Source organism: Triticum aestivum, chromosome 4A (genome assembly GCF_018294505.1).
Source record: "Triticum aestivum cultivar Chinese Spring chromosome 4A, IWGSC CS RefSeq v2.1, whole genome shotgun sequence".
In the NCBI taxonomy this organism is placed as follows: Eukaryota; Viridiplantae; Streptophyta; class Magnoliopsida; order Poales; family Poaceae; genus Triticum; species Triticum aestivum.
The window spans coordinates 24,875,624-24,889,870 of record NC_057803.1 but is presented as its reverse complement, the minus strand read 5'-3'; the positions used below and the strand labels follow the sequence as shown (position 1 = coordinate 24,889,870).

Sequence of the window (14,247 nt, the reverse complement as noted above, 5' to 3'; positions counted from 1 at the left end):
TCGGCCCCGCCGCTCGAGGGAGATAGCGTAGGAGGCTCCTACCCGCTTAATTTGCTCGCCGAGGCAGGTGGATGAGCTAGGCTGAGAAAGAGGTAATCGAAGAGGAAAGAATTGACGAGCTTTTCTTTCCGGGTTTTCTTGGCCGCATTTCGCCGTTTCCGGTGCAAATTCCGCGGCGCAGCCGGAAATCTCTATCTTCTTCATTAATTTCTCCCCGTCCTTGCAGCCGCTGTGGCAGGCGACGAAAAGGGGGAAAACCCACCGACCATGGCAGGGCGAGGAATGCTGCCGCGCCGGCGCGAGTGAGCGATCTCGCAGATCTGCGCCCGGCCGCATTTTCGCTCCTCCGCACCAAGGAGATCGGGTGATTCGTCGGGGGGGGGGGGGGGGGGGGGGGGGGGGGGAGGGAGAAACCGGGGCCGCAGCGATGGCGAACGTGGGGGACCTGGCCAACATCGCGCAGCTCACGGGGCTGGACGCGGTGCGCCTCATCGGCCTCATCGTCAAGGCGGCGGCCACGGCGCGGATGCACAAGAGCAACTGCCGCCGCTTCGCGCAGCACCTCAAGCTCATCGGCGGCCTGCTGGAGCAGCTCCGGGTGTCGGAGCTCAAGAAGTACCCGGAGACGCGGGAGCCGCTGGAGCAGCTCGAGGACGCGCTCCGCCGGGGCTACCTGCTCGTCAACTCCTGCCAGGACCGCTCCTACCTCTACCTCCTCGCCATGGGCTGGAACATCGTCTACCGCTTCCGCACCGCGCAGACCGAGATCGACAACTACCTCCGCCTCGTGCCGCTCATCACGCTCGTCGACAACGCCCGCGTGCGGGTCGGTAATCTGTCACCTCTCCCAAACCTAATTGTTTCTTTAGCAGACCGAGTATAATAGTAGTGTTATTAGACACCTAGATTCGTGCTAGGCTTTTAGGAGATGTTGATTTGTTATAATTGATTCCATTCTGCTGGGATATACTTACATGCTGGTCTAGAGAAAAGGTGGTGTGCCTTTTGAGATTTGGTGGAATATGATTGAATTGGTGGCTTTCCTGAGTGAGTGCTCTGATGGGGTGTCTTGTTTTCTGCCGACTGCCTAACCAAAAGATTCTATTGTAGAATGTTTCGTTCTCTTGTTTCATTTGAGTAAAAACATACCGGCCTTTTGGCGATCATCGTTTTCGTTGTTTATGTACGCTGTACGCCTACAAACATGTAGATTGCAGCTAAGAAGTCAGGCATGAGGTCTGGTGGTTCACTAAACATGGGGTCTTGTATTAGTCCACTGTTACAATCTTTTGCTGCTTCTCCCTGTATCTTGGCTTAAGACCTATTTTGATCATCATTTTTCTCTATCTCAGGAGCGAATTGAGTACATTGAAAGGGATCAATGTGAATACTCTCTTGACGAGGAAGACAAGGAGGTCCAAGAAGCTCTGTTAAACCCTGACCCTGGCACAAATCCTTCGATAGTGCTCAAGAAGACTCTGTCCTGTTCTTATCCAAACGTGCCGTTTAATGAAGCTCTTCGGAAGGAAAGTGAGAAGCTCCAGGTGGAGCTTCAAAGATCACAAAGCAACATGGATATGGCCCAGTGCGAGGTTATTCATCACCTGCTTGGAGTAACTAGAACTGTGGCAAGTTCTATTCCAGAGGAAAGTACAGATGCCAAGGTTACCAAGAAAACCAATTCAAAGTGCACAAAAGTTAACGAAGACAGTGCAAAATCGTATGATGATGACTCCCCAAAGAAGCAAAAAGATGCCTATATTGCACCACGGTTAGTAAGTTTAGCTAAGACTCTGTTGGTGCCTGTTTATGTATGATACCGTTTCAAAGAACACAAAAGTAATACACCATTTGGGAGTCATGAATTTGTGTGCCTGGTTTAAAATTTTAAAATCTATTAGTTGGTACATCAATTTGTCTGATCTGATAGAAGAGAACTGGGCTCTTGTATGATGTTTTGAAGGTTACCCTCCACAAACTGAACTTCCATACTATAAGACCCTTGATAGTTTTCATTGTATGCAGGAGTTCTTCACCTGTTCCCTACAACCATGATCTGGTCTCGAGTACAGCATCATACAGTGATGAGTGGCATGCAGATTTACTTGGTTGCTGTTCAGAGCCAGCTCTGTGTATGTCTACTTTTTTCTCAGTGTATAGTGGAAATTTAATCATTATGCTCACTATTGAACTGATGGTTTTTATTTTATCTTTGTAGTTCTGTTCATGCTATTTCAAGCATAGATATTCACTTTTGTTAGAGATCACTCTCTAACGTACTGATAACCACTGATGGCATAGTTCGGCACAATATGTTGGGGCATTTTAATCTGAACGCAATATTGAAATCCATGCAGTGGAATGCATATTAAACTGAAAAAATATAACAGAAATGGCTCTAGGATGTTCTATTCTTAATAGGAGTACTTCTTCAGATAATGCCCTGAATTTATGAAAAACAATATGGGAGGAGGTATAATTAATGCTTATGAGTGATCGCAAATTCGCAATGATTCTTACATATTTTTCTTGCTGTTTGTCTGCTTGTGATAACACAGGTCTGAAGACCTTCTTTTTTCCATGTGGAACATTCTCAAGGATTGCTTCAATCGCCAAGAACAAGCCCATGTGTAAGAATATTCTCTAAAAGTCATTACATCAGCTGTGCAGAGTTATGACAAGCAAATTCCCACACACCTTTTTTTTATCAGTTAACCATTTGCCAAATCTTCTAATGTACTGAGCATCTTATAAATCAAATTTTCCATGGCAGCAAAGATCTTATGCATCAGGTTTACTTCTAAAAATAATGCAGTCACACCTTATGTGAACCTAACTACCCTGTAAACTAAGACTGATTTACATAGTTACTTTGTGCTGTTGTCAGCTTCGGGAGAAGCCTGCAATGATATTATGGCGTACTCCCTCATATTGTCTTGTTGCTGTTACACTTGCTGTGTAAGGAGAAAGCTTCGTCAAAGGCTAAATATTGCGGTAAATATTCCTGGACATCTAAATTTATTGCTACCAGTTGATTTATACCCCCCCCCCCCTTCCCCGAAACACACACCAGGGACTGTCCATGTTACACACTTTTTTTTTTGCGGAGGACACGCACAGTTAACTGATTGCCAAACTAGATTATGTCAGGGAAACATCTGGTTTATGATTATTAATAGAGTAACTTAAATAATACCATATCTCTTTGTCCAGTGCTAGTATCGTACGTTTGATATAAGTCCCTAACACTACCTGCCAGAGTGTTCATATATACTATTAAACTCACAGCCCTGCATAGTACCTGAACTTCTGATTTTGTATGCTGCTGACAGGGAGGGTGTTGTGACGATTTCCTTTCACATGTGATGTGCTGTTGCTGTGCTCTTGTTCAAGAATGGCGCGAAGTAGAGATTCGTGGTGCATACGGTGAGTTTCCTATTCCCATGCGCACCAGTCAACCATGGACTATGATTTTCAGTTCTTACTCAAGCATGTGATAGGTGTTAGGACTGATATAGGAGCTCGGTTTTAGCCACTCTGTGAAAATGAGCTGCATGCTGTTCCGCTCCACTCTTTTGACTCCATGGAGTTGGTGCGTTCGGCGTCGCTCCGCCCGCTTCGGGAGCGCAGTTGAGGAGCGGAGAGGATCCGAACAGGCACTAGCATTGTTCAAAATGTGCTCTTGACAAACTTATGACAGAAAATTTTATATATAATCAAGCTGATACAATACTGAAGTCTCATTGCTTAGGATAGAAACAATTCAAATTGCTTTGCTTTATGGAACATTATTTTGAATGTCCTGCAGGAGGGAAGACAAAGATAACCCCGCCGGCACACCAGTACATGGAGCACTGAGACTCTGCGATCCCTGAAAAAAAAAGCAAAAAAAAAGCAGCTACTCTGCGAGAGGCCTGGGCTCCTGTAAATTAAAGATATTGACCTAAAATTGTCAGAAACCGTACTGCCATGTTAGTGATACCCGTCCAACATGCTCTACTGTTTGTGTTGTATTTATGCGTCATCTTGGTATTATGGGTCTTAGAACTCAGTTAATTTGTAAAAAGTAACTAAACTCGTCAGTCTCAGGCCGGTTAGAGTCAGTGTTAACATTGCCATTGTTGTCTATATATTCCAAAGAGGACGTGTTTTTTTGGCTCGTGTTTTCCCCTTCTTTTTCCGAGCAACCTGCCTTCCCATTTAGTTGAAACACAATTGAACATTTAGTAAAAACTGGTTAAAAACCAAGTTTTTACTTGTGTTTTACCTGAATGACAATACTTCCTTCGATTTGTACTAAATCAGCAACAATTAATATGGATCAGAGGGAGTAGAAATAAAGTTCCACTGCTCACAGTTTGGAATGTTCATTAGTCAAGTGGTGATTTTGACAAGAAACACAACATGATTTAATTGCAGAGGGTGGCCACACGTGAACATTTGTACTTCTCCAAGGCATAGGGCGACCAGTCATGCAAGGGCCTCGTATGTCTGGGCCTCTCCGTTGAGAGGACCTGGTCACCCATTATTTTCCGTCTGCTACAACACATACATCAAAATTGACACCCTAAATTCATACAACATCATGCAACACTAAAAGCTATATCCACTGTTCTTAAATATAAGGCGTTTTGGCAGTTCAATTTAAATTGCCAAAAGATCTTAACATTTAGAAACAGAGGTACTCCCTCCGTTTCAAAATAGATGACCCAACTTTATACTAATTTTGTACTAAAGTTAGTACAAAGTCGAGTCATTTATTTTGGAACGGAGGGAGTAGTAAGTTTTTGAACTTGCTGGTGCAAGTTTTAAAACTGTCGGTGCATGTTTTGGATTTGAGGTCGCCGGCTTCACTGTAACATTCCAATAACCACTTAAAACATGTGGTGTCAACATTCAGAAGACAGTTAATGGCTAGCACTTGCTACCACTTCTTGCTCGATGTTCACATTAATCTGTTCCACGAGTCAACTAGCAACAGGCAGTGCATTTCTCGCGCTCTGGACGTAGCAGAAAGACAGAACAGTGGGAAAAAAAGATCCATCTTCTCGTGGCGCAAATATAAATACAGACTTCCCTACATGCAATCAAAAACAGCCGGTAAGAACTAGGAGCGCCCTCCAGTTCACTTGACCTGCTAGCCGTTCGAAGCCTTCACTCGCCTGAGGGACAGGTAGGCCAGCACCCGGTACCCGATGATCATCGCGACCAGGGCCCCGACTTCGGTCACGCCGTTATCCAGAGGTACGGAGGTCATCAGGATGTCCGGCACGGGGTCGTACTGCACCTTCAGCAGCAGCCTGTACGTGTGGTAGTTGAAGGACAGGTACCGGAGCCAGGATATGAATGGCGGAACCCTCTGCAGATTAGAGGGGAAAGGAGGGCAAATTGTCAGTAACCCAAGCCATATGCTAGTTATTGCAAGATTGAAGACATATGTTTGTTCAAGAAGCAATAATTCAGCCTTGCCCCTTCCATAATACTCCCTCCGTCTGGAATTACTTGTCGCAAAAACACATAGAAATAAATGTATCTAGAACTAAAATACATCTAGATACATTCATTCTTGTGACAAGTAATTCCGGACGGAGGGAGTACTAAAGTTGTACTGAACCAAAGACACTCATTTTGGGACGGAGGGAGTAGTAAAAATTCAGCTTTGTATCGGTTGATAGGTTTGAATAGTACTTGCTCTCACCTTTACAAAGAACCCTCCTGCTAGCATGAATGTCATGACTGTGACTGAAGCTAGAGTAGTCGCCTTCTTGATATCCAAGAGGGTAGCTCCAATTGCCAGTCCTAGTCCCTGCATACAACCCCCTTCTTGAGTCATAGATTTCAAATCAGTGTTAATGTTCTTTTGAGGCATCATGTAATATTATCATGTAGATTAGGAAACCTTTTCCCTTACTAATAGGCAACACATCTGATGGAATGATAGACTAGAAAACGGTGTGCTTCTTTCCGAGGAAAAAAATTGCTTGCCATCTATTTATTTCGAGAGAAACAAATCCCTTACGACCTACTCCCTCCGTATCAAAATATAAGACATTTTGTAGGTAGTTTAGCCTACAAAAGCGTCTTATATTTTGGTACAGAGGTAGTAGATGTTCGTTCTGTTTTACTAATCCAAAATAAAGTCTGTTTTAACTAGTGCATGTATGGTGGCCACATGGTTAAATAACATAAAAAACTTCCAGAATATCAAATATCTAGGTTTACTTAGTTCACAAACAGCAATATAAGAGATGTCATGGGCATTGATTGTATGACTGAACCTGTTTTGACTGCCATACCTGAGCAGCAATGATGCTGAGAAAGACGGTCAACATGCTAAGAAAGAAACGCATGGCACTTGCTTTGAGGCCTGCCATGAAGTAGACAATCACCATAAATATGACTGGGAGGAAAAGGTCTAGTGGCAGATCACTTGTCGTTCTGGCCAAGAAGTATGCACTGAGCTTGTACATGTCAGCTGCACGCTCCTTGTTCAACATTGCCCTCTCTTGAGGGAATGTGAAGATGGCAGTAAACACAGGAAAGAAACCCCAAAACACGGCTATGAAAAACAGTAAGCCTGCCTGCATAGACGAGAGGGCAGTGTCTTATGATGGTACATATCCTTAATTAGTTGTAGAAGTATTAAATTGACCAATTTAATTATCAATTACATGTATCAAATAATTATTTGTGTGCATATACCTGATCTTGTAGACCTTTTGGTGTGGTGGGATCAGAGCGCCACCAGAGCAAACCTAAGATAACTGATGTAGCTATGACCTGGGTGATTCTCATCCAGCTCAAATAATCATGCCGTCTTTCCTTGAGACCTCTACAGAAGAGGATGGAATATTGCTGGCACCAGTTTGTGCCCCACTCTCGTTTCGAAGATGTTATTGTTGCCTTCATATCATCACTGATCGGAAGTGGTGCTAGAAGCTTCTTCTTCTCCTTATATGCCACTCGATGCTCATAGGCGTCAACAAGATACTGCATGAAATCACATACAAATTATTCGTACAGATCTAAAACAGTTTGTGTACTCACAAGTCACAACACCAGCATATTGCTTTCATGTCTTCACCTCATGAACATCTTGTGCTGAAGGCCTTAAGTTAATCTTGGAATTAGTATCCTGCAGATTCTGATTTTCCATGTGCACCTTGTCATCTAATTCGGAAGGAACAGACACATCGTTAGTGTTGCCATTAGCAAGATCCAGTAGAAACTCTGCTGGGTTCATTGCGATGAGCGGGTTGCATCCAATGGATGAAAAGTAGGGCATGGCTTCAGCTGTCTTCCCAAAGTAGAGCAAACTTCCCCTGCCCAGGAGGATAAGCTTGTCAAACTTATGAAACAGCCTGCTGGATGGTTGATGGATCGTGGTGATCACTGTCTTCCCAGTCTGCATCAAGTAAAACATAATTAAAGTTCAACTGAACTGTAGGGGCAGCTAATGTGTAATTACTTTCATGTTACCTCAGCAATGTCATGTAGAAGTTGAACTATCCTAAGTGCTGTAGTTGAATCCAACCCGGATGTCGGCTCATCAAGGAAAAGCAAAGATGGATTGATTATAATCTCATTTCCGATGCAAACTCTTTTTCTTTCACCCCCTGAAACCCCACGCACAAAAGATCCTCCAATCATTGTGTCCTGGCACCTTCAAACATGCTCACATGATTAACTAAACTACCTCGCTATATGTCAAAATAGACATTCTTATAAATCAAAGAAAATATATGATATACCTCTCGAGTCCCAGTTCATATATGATGTCCATTGCCCGTTCTTTCTTTTGCTCCCTTGTCATTGTTCTTGGGAGACGAAGTAATGCTGCGTATGTTAGTGTCTCCTTCACAGTAAGATGAGTAAAGAGAACATCATCTTGAGTCACAAATCCAATCCTGCAAGCCAAGTATAATTCCAGCTATATGTCAGCATAGCATTGGCATCGCAACTCGAGGACATCCAAGCCTACTTCTAGCTTCATAATCCTAATCCTCAAACAAACAGTGCATGCACTGACGACAAGCAATATACTGTAGTTGGTTTCAGTCGATAACCAGAAACCAGGAGGACTATGGAGCACTGACCTGGGTCAGGAATTATGCCGAACAGATTGTAGGCAGGTGGGTTCGCCGCGCACTGCTCGACCAAGAAGCAGGTACTTGTTCTAACTCACTTCCGTGACCGAATGAAGCACAGTCCTGACCCACCGGTTAGGCCATGATGAGCGGACGCCCAGGAGATCGTCGTCGGTCGTCTTGGCATTTGTGGTGATGGGTAGAGCCGTTAGCCGTAGAGGAGAGAGGACCCGGCTAGTGGTGGCAACCAAACTTTCCAACAGGGTCATGACACGATGGTGAAGGGAACACGAGGAGACGAAGGATCGGGACCACTAGGTGAAGGCGACGGCGAATGTCCTGATGCCGGAGAGATGCCTACAGAGTCGCCGGAGTTTGAGAAGACTCGCCGGCTCGCCGAGCAGGCCAGAGGCGACCGCCGTTTTGTGTTGCACTTGCTCGCGCGTCGCCTGGCCCAAATAAGGCCCAGCCATAGGGGCCCATACCCTTACTTGCCAAGTTGCCATCACTGGCACTATTTACCATGTTTGTCTAAACAACCATTTGCTCAAATAAAATGTCTAAAACAACCATTTACAATTTAAAAATGTTTCTTGAGAACCCATTTAAAAAATGTTATAAAAAACCTAGCTATTTACCGAAAAAGAACCCTAAAAAACTGCACCAAAAATAAGCTCATAAGGAAATAACTCGTCAACTCAAAAAAAGGAAAGGACTCGTCACTTTTTTTTCAAGATGAAAAAAAAACTGTCACTCTAGTCACACAGACAGGCACAGACACACAGACAGTACTCCCTCCGTTTTTTTAGTTTGTATATAAGGTTTGGTCAAAGTCAAGCTTTATAAAGTTTGATCAATTTTATATCAAACAATATCAATATTCACAACATGAAATAGTATTGTAGATGTTCATATTTTTTGATATAAATTTGATCCAACTTTATATAGTTTGACTTTGATCAAATTTTATACACGAAGAACGGAGGGAGTACGTAACGACAACCTAACTACTTAGAAAAATAATGCAATGATAGACTGACAGGTCAAGCTACTTGCATCCTCTATCTCAAAAGAAAAAAGAGTCCTCGCTTAATTAGACAAGGCAGCTGGAGGCCACCTTTTATCTTGCCGGCAAGCGAGGGAAGAACAAGAGCCACGAGATCGACCAGGACAGATTAGCAGCAGGATAACCGTGAGTCGTGCCTAGCTAAGGCTCCTTTATTAGCCGATGGACACTTCTGACAGGCAACGGCCATGCATGGGCTACACGTACGTGACGCACCTGTAGCATGGGCTACACGTACCTCATGCACCTCCCATGCATCGATGGTGTTAGGCCACGCGACACGATTTGATTATTGAGAAATTATTCGTCGCAGGGCCTAATTAATGGGAGGTAAACTAAGCATGACCTACCTCTGGCTATGGCTAGCTTTGCTAGGGTTAACTGCTGGGTAGATAGAGCTAGGTATATGTGAAGTTACCTGCGCTTGAGGGACTTGCCGAAGGGCTCGTCGTTGTAGGAGATGCAGCCGTCGGCGGCGGTGGCCCTGCCGCCGAGCATGCTGAGCAGCGTGGTCTTGCCGCTGCCGGACGGGCCCATCATCGCCAGCACCTCGCCGGGGCTCGCCGACCCCGATATCCCGCTCAGTATCTCCCTCGGCGTCCCCTTCACCGCCACCCTGTACTTCACCTCCGCGAACTGCGTGCATGCATGGCAATGGCCGCCCCGGCGCACTCGGTTTAGGAGTCAGTTGTATGTGTTTGTTTTTGCTCTGCTTTAGTACACTAGCTAGCAAGTGGAGTACGTACCTTGAGGTATATGGGCAGGGTGGGCTCTGCCATGAGGCTCTTGCGGCGCGTGGCGCCGGCGGCCTCGAGGTCGACGTCGTCGTCGCTGAAGGGCGCGAGCTCGGCGGAGGACATCATGTCCTGGGGCGGCGGGGTGAAGCCGGTGAAGGTGAAGGAGAAGCCGAGGCTGGCGCTGGAGGCGCGGCTGAGCGCGGCGCCGCTGCTGACGAGGTCCTCCATGTCCAGCTTCAGCTGCGCGCTCCGGGACTTGCGGATGTGGCTGCGCCCGTGGCCATGGCTGTTCCCGCCGGCGCCGCTGCCGCCCGACGCGGAGCGCTTCCCGAAGCTGGACTTGCGCGACAGGCTGGCCACGTCGGCCGTGCTCAGCACCGTCTCCGCCGACGCCGTCCGGCTGAGCGACTGCGCCGTGGACGCCGACGCCGGCGCCGGCGGCAGCTGGTCCGACTTGCTCCGCCCGATCGCCCCGCCGTTGCCGTCCACCATCGGGCGCTCCATGATCGAGTCCATCGCCCGGCCAACCTCGATCGCCGGCTCGTACTATACTAGCTACGTACCAACGTACAGGCAGAGTAGAGGACGTGTGTGTGTTGTGTACACTAGACGGACAGACAGACAGGTCGGTATAACTGTAGCTTTTACAGGAGCCGTGAGAGGCGATATATACATACGGCAGGGCAAGCCCAGGCTGAGCTGCATGCTCGGCGGGACGATGGGGACGAAGGCGGGGAGGGAGGAGGGCGACGTGCGGGAGCGGGCGGAGGCAACGGAGGGGCGGAGGCGCGCCAGCGCAGCGGCCGCGCATTGATGGCGCGGGAAAGTGGGGGTGTGGCTGGGCGCGCCCGGGCTGCCACCCTCCGCACATGTCCCCCCTCACGACGCCGTATCCCCCAGGGCACCCATCGCCCCGGCTGGAGGCGCCGCGCGATGCGACAGGGCCGGGCCCCGTCCATCGCCCGCCGGCCCGCCGTCGCCGTCGCCGCGAGCGCCGAAGCCAATCCGTCTGGCGGGCAGGTCGCTTCCCGGCTGGCCTATCCTCGTGCGCGCGCCTGCTGCTTTTTCATGGATGGATGGATCGGCTCGTCCGGAGCACTAGTAGTAATTTGCTAACGTGGACGCATGCATGGACGCACGCATGACGTGCCGGGTGACCTCACGGACGGCTCAACCAGTCGGCCGGGCGGTACGCGTCCAACAGTTGCACCGCTGACCCCAGTCGGACTCCAGGTACTTCACACTCACGTACAGTACGTAGAATGTACGAACGCCCCTGGCTGCATGCTTCCTATAATCATCACACGTACAGCGCAATTAATCGGTCATCATGTGGGCTGCTCGTACGTGCGTACAATGGTGGTGGTGGACGATATCGATCGATCGTGTTTCCGTCGATCGGCACTGAGTTTTCTCGCTCACCTTCACTTTCTTGTTACGTGCTGACGAAACTGAGTTACCAAGGCGCTGTTGCATCCTAGCAGTGGCTAGACTGAGGCCTTGGATTTCATCCTCACAATGAAGGTCTAGCTTGGTCATGGGGACGAGGCCGGGTACGCTAGGTTATGTTGAAGTGCATCGACGTACATACGCGCGCGCCTTTGTGCTTTCCATGAGCAATGCTACACCTGCGTAGCAGATCTTATTGTAATTAACGTAAATGATTAAGCGGCATCGTTTGATTGGATGAAATTAGGGAAGGGGGCCCCATCAGTTGAAATCGGGGGGATTTATTGGTTAGGGATGAAAAGTTACATAGGTTTTCGTAAGACTTTTTCTAGGTCTAGCATTTTTGGTTTTCCATAGTCACACCATAGTCACACACACAACTCAATCAGTGGCGAATCTAGAAAATAATGGAGGGGATGCTGGGCTGCCCGGGTCAGACAAATATGTGTTGGATTGAGCCTGCAAGTAGCTGGATTGGACCTTAAAACTAGTAGTAAATACAAATTTTACAGCACTGGAGGAGGGGCTTGAGCCTGTTAAACCCCCCCTAGTAGATTCGCCCCTGAACTCAATAGTTCATGTGAACACCAACTAGTAACAATATATGGGCTATGCATGCAGCCTTAACGGTGTTCTCTTCTCGGCAATGTGTGTGGTCTTGTTGGTGCCAAGTCGGTTGGGTGATCTTTGTGGGCGTGTTGTGACGGTTTTTGCCCGGCTTTTTGTAATTAACCGGACATCTATTCTACCTTTTTTAATGAATCGGATCCTAAGGGACCGTGTTTAAAAAAAAAAGGGTTGAATGGTCGAGAACGGCTTGGGAGCAACCCTAGCTATGGCCACCCCGTCCCATCTCCTCCTTCCTATCTCGCCGTCGTCGGAGAAGCCACCAAGCTAAGCCAGGCAGGCTGACGACGACGGTTGGCTCAGCTCGTCTCCTTGTTGCGGGGTGCCCTCCGGCTGGGGAGCGGCTTAGTGGAGCCCGGACTCCTAGGCGGCGGCCCATGTGCCTATTGGTGGTTGTTGAGTCGCCATGGCTACAAGGGCACGGTGGTGGCGGCGGTGATGGTGGATCTGACCGTATTCCAGTCCGCAAAGACCGGGGGCAGGGGTTCTAGTCGGCCGACGACGTGATGCCGTTTCACATTTTGATAGTCAGGAAGGATTGGAGGGGCAGGGAGGACTGGATCACGACCTGGTACGGTTGAGGGCCGACCTCCCCTACAACGCCCACGTCTCATTCTTCGTGACCCCTTCGACATAGATACAGATACGCACAGTGATGCACAGTTGACCCCAGTCGGACTCCAAGTATTTCACACTCACGTACAGTACGTAGAATGTACGAACGCCCCTGGCTGTATGCTTCCTGTAATCATCACACTTACTACAGCGCAATTAATCGGTCATCATGTGGGCTACTCGTACGTACAATGGTGGTGGTGGACGATATTGATCGATCGTGTTTCCGTCGATCGGCACTGAGTTTTCTCGCTCACCTTCACTTTCTTGTTACGTGCTGACGAAACTGAGTTACCAAGGCGCTGTTGCATCCTGGCAGTGGCTAGACTGAGGCCTTGAATTTCATCCTCACAATGAAGGTCTTGGTCATGGGGAGGAGGGTACGCTAGGTTATGTTGAAGTGCGTCGACGTACATACGCGCCTTTGTGCTTTTTCCATAGTCACACACACAACTCAATTGTTCATGTGAACATAAAAAATCCATCTCTGCACCTGAGCTCATCTGCATCCGTGCTAACGATTTTTTTTTAAAAACAAATACTAGAAAAATTAAAAAAAATTCAATTTTTTTTGTGCGGTAGACAATTTTATGCGTGAGGTCCGCTCCGATTTTCAAATCATTTGGATATCTGAGGAGCTCTCAGCAAAAAAGACAAATTGGGGGTCCGTAAAAATGCACTATTCATATACTGTTTTGGCCTTTTTTTTAGAGCTGCTCAGATGTTCAAACGACCTGAAATTTGGAGCGGGCCTCACGCATCAAATTTTCTACCGCATATTTTTTTAGATTTTTTTGAATTTGTTTTGATTTTTTTATGAATTTTTTTCTAACCAGGTACAGATGAGCCTGGGCACCGAAACGCCCTACTCATCTGAACATCAACTAGTAACAATATATATATATATATATATATATATATATATATATATATATATATATATATATTATCGCAAATTTTTCCTAATAAAAAATCGAGTTGGTGATGATGGTGTGCCTGCCATCTTGCAATATAGACCGTCCGATCTATATCTGACGGATAGAAAGCAAACTATGGCAATTTTGCAAAAAAGATATCCGCATCTCTCTCCACATTTGCAGATAAGGCCTTCCCTCGTTTATCCTTATCTCCCACAACCTCATTGTTGAGAAATTAAAAAAAGAAAGCCTCTAGAATAATCTGGCATGGTGGGCACTGCCGGCGTCGTCCATCCCCATGCCTCCGCTCAGTCTGATCACCAATCACCACCACGCCCCACTCCTCCTCACCTTATGTCTCATCTTTCTCGAGATATCATTAGTTTTTACACATGGGATTACTCCCGCATGGGTCAATCACAACAGGTGTTTTACAAAAAAAAATTGCATCTTGATGGTTCGTGCAATGCACGTGCATCTTGCTTGTATGGACTGAATGGTCGAGAACGGCTTGGGAGCAACCCTAGCCATGGCCACCCCATCCCATCTCCTCCTGCCTATCTCGTCGTCGTCGGAGAAGCCACCAAGCTAAGCCAGTCAGGCCAACGATGACGGTTGGCTCGTCTCCTCGTTGCGGGGAGCCCTCCTGCTAGGGAGCGGCTTAGTGGAGCCTGGACTCCTACGCGGTGGCCCATGTGCCTATTGGTGGCTGTCGTGTCGCCATGGCTACAAGGGAAGGGTGGTGGCGG

The 14,247-nt window shown here is 47.3% G+C and overlaps 2 protein-coding genes across 2 annotated transcripts; one reads left to right on the top strand and one right to left on the bottom strand.

Annotated features, from left to right (window-relative positions):
- The first annotated feature begins 391 nt into the window (after positions 1-391).
- Positions 392-4,159, top strand: LOC123084888 (cell number regulator 13). Its single transcript, XM_044506421.1, has 7 exons — positions 392-826; positions 1,353-1,771; positions 2,026-2,132; positions 2,559-2,630; positions 2,888-2,994; positions 3,333-3,426; positions 3,809-4,159. Exons 1-7 carry the CDS (start codon positions 428-430, stop codon positions 3,856-3,858), a joined length of 1,248 nt encoding a protein of 415 aa, XP_044362356.1. The 5' UTR covers positions 392-427; the 3' UTR covers positions 3,859-4,159.
- Positions 4,160-4,911: 752 nt separating this feature from the next.
- On the bottom strand, positions 4,912-10,553 carry LOC123084887 (ABC transporter G family member 22). The gene is made up of 9 exons (XM_044506420.1): positions 9,900-10,553; positions 9,572-9,789; positions 7,752-7,907; positions 7,480-7,663; positions 7,085-7,405; positions 6,703-6,990; positions 6,297-6,581; positions 5,699-5,806; positions 4,912-5,359 (listed from the first exon to the last, which is right to left on the bottom strand). The coding sequence occupies exons 1-9, from the start codon at positions 10,404-10,406 to the stop codon at positions 5,138-5,140; spliced, it is 2,289 nt and encodes a 762-aa protein (XP_044362355.1). The 5' UTR covers positions 10,407-10,553; the 3' UTR covers positions 4,912-5,137.
- Between the last annotated feature and the right edge of the window lie 3,694 nt (positions 10,554-14,247).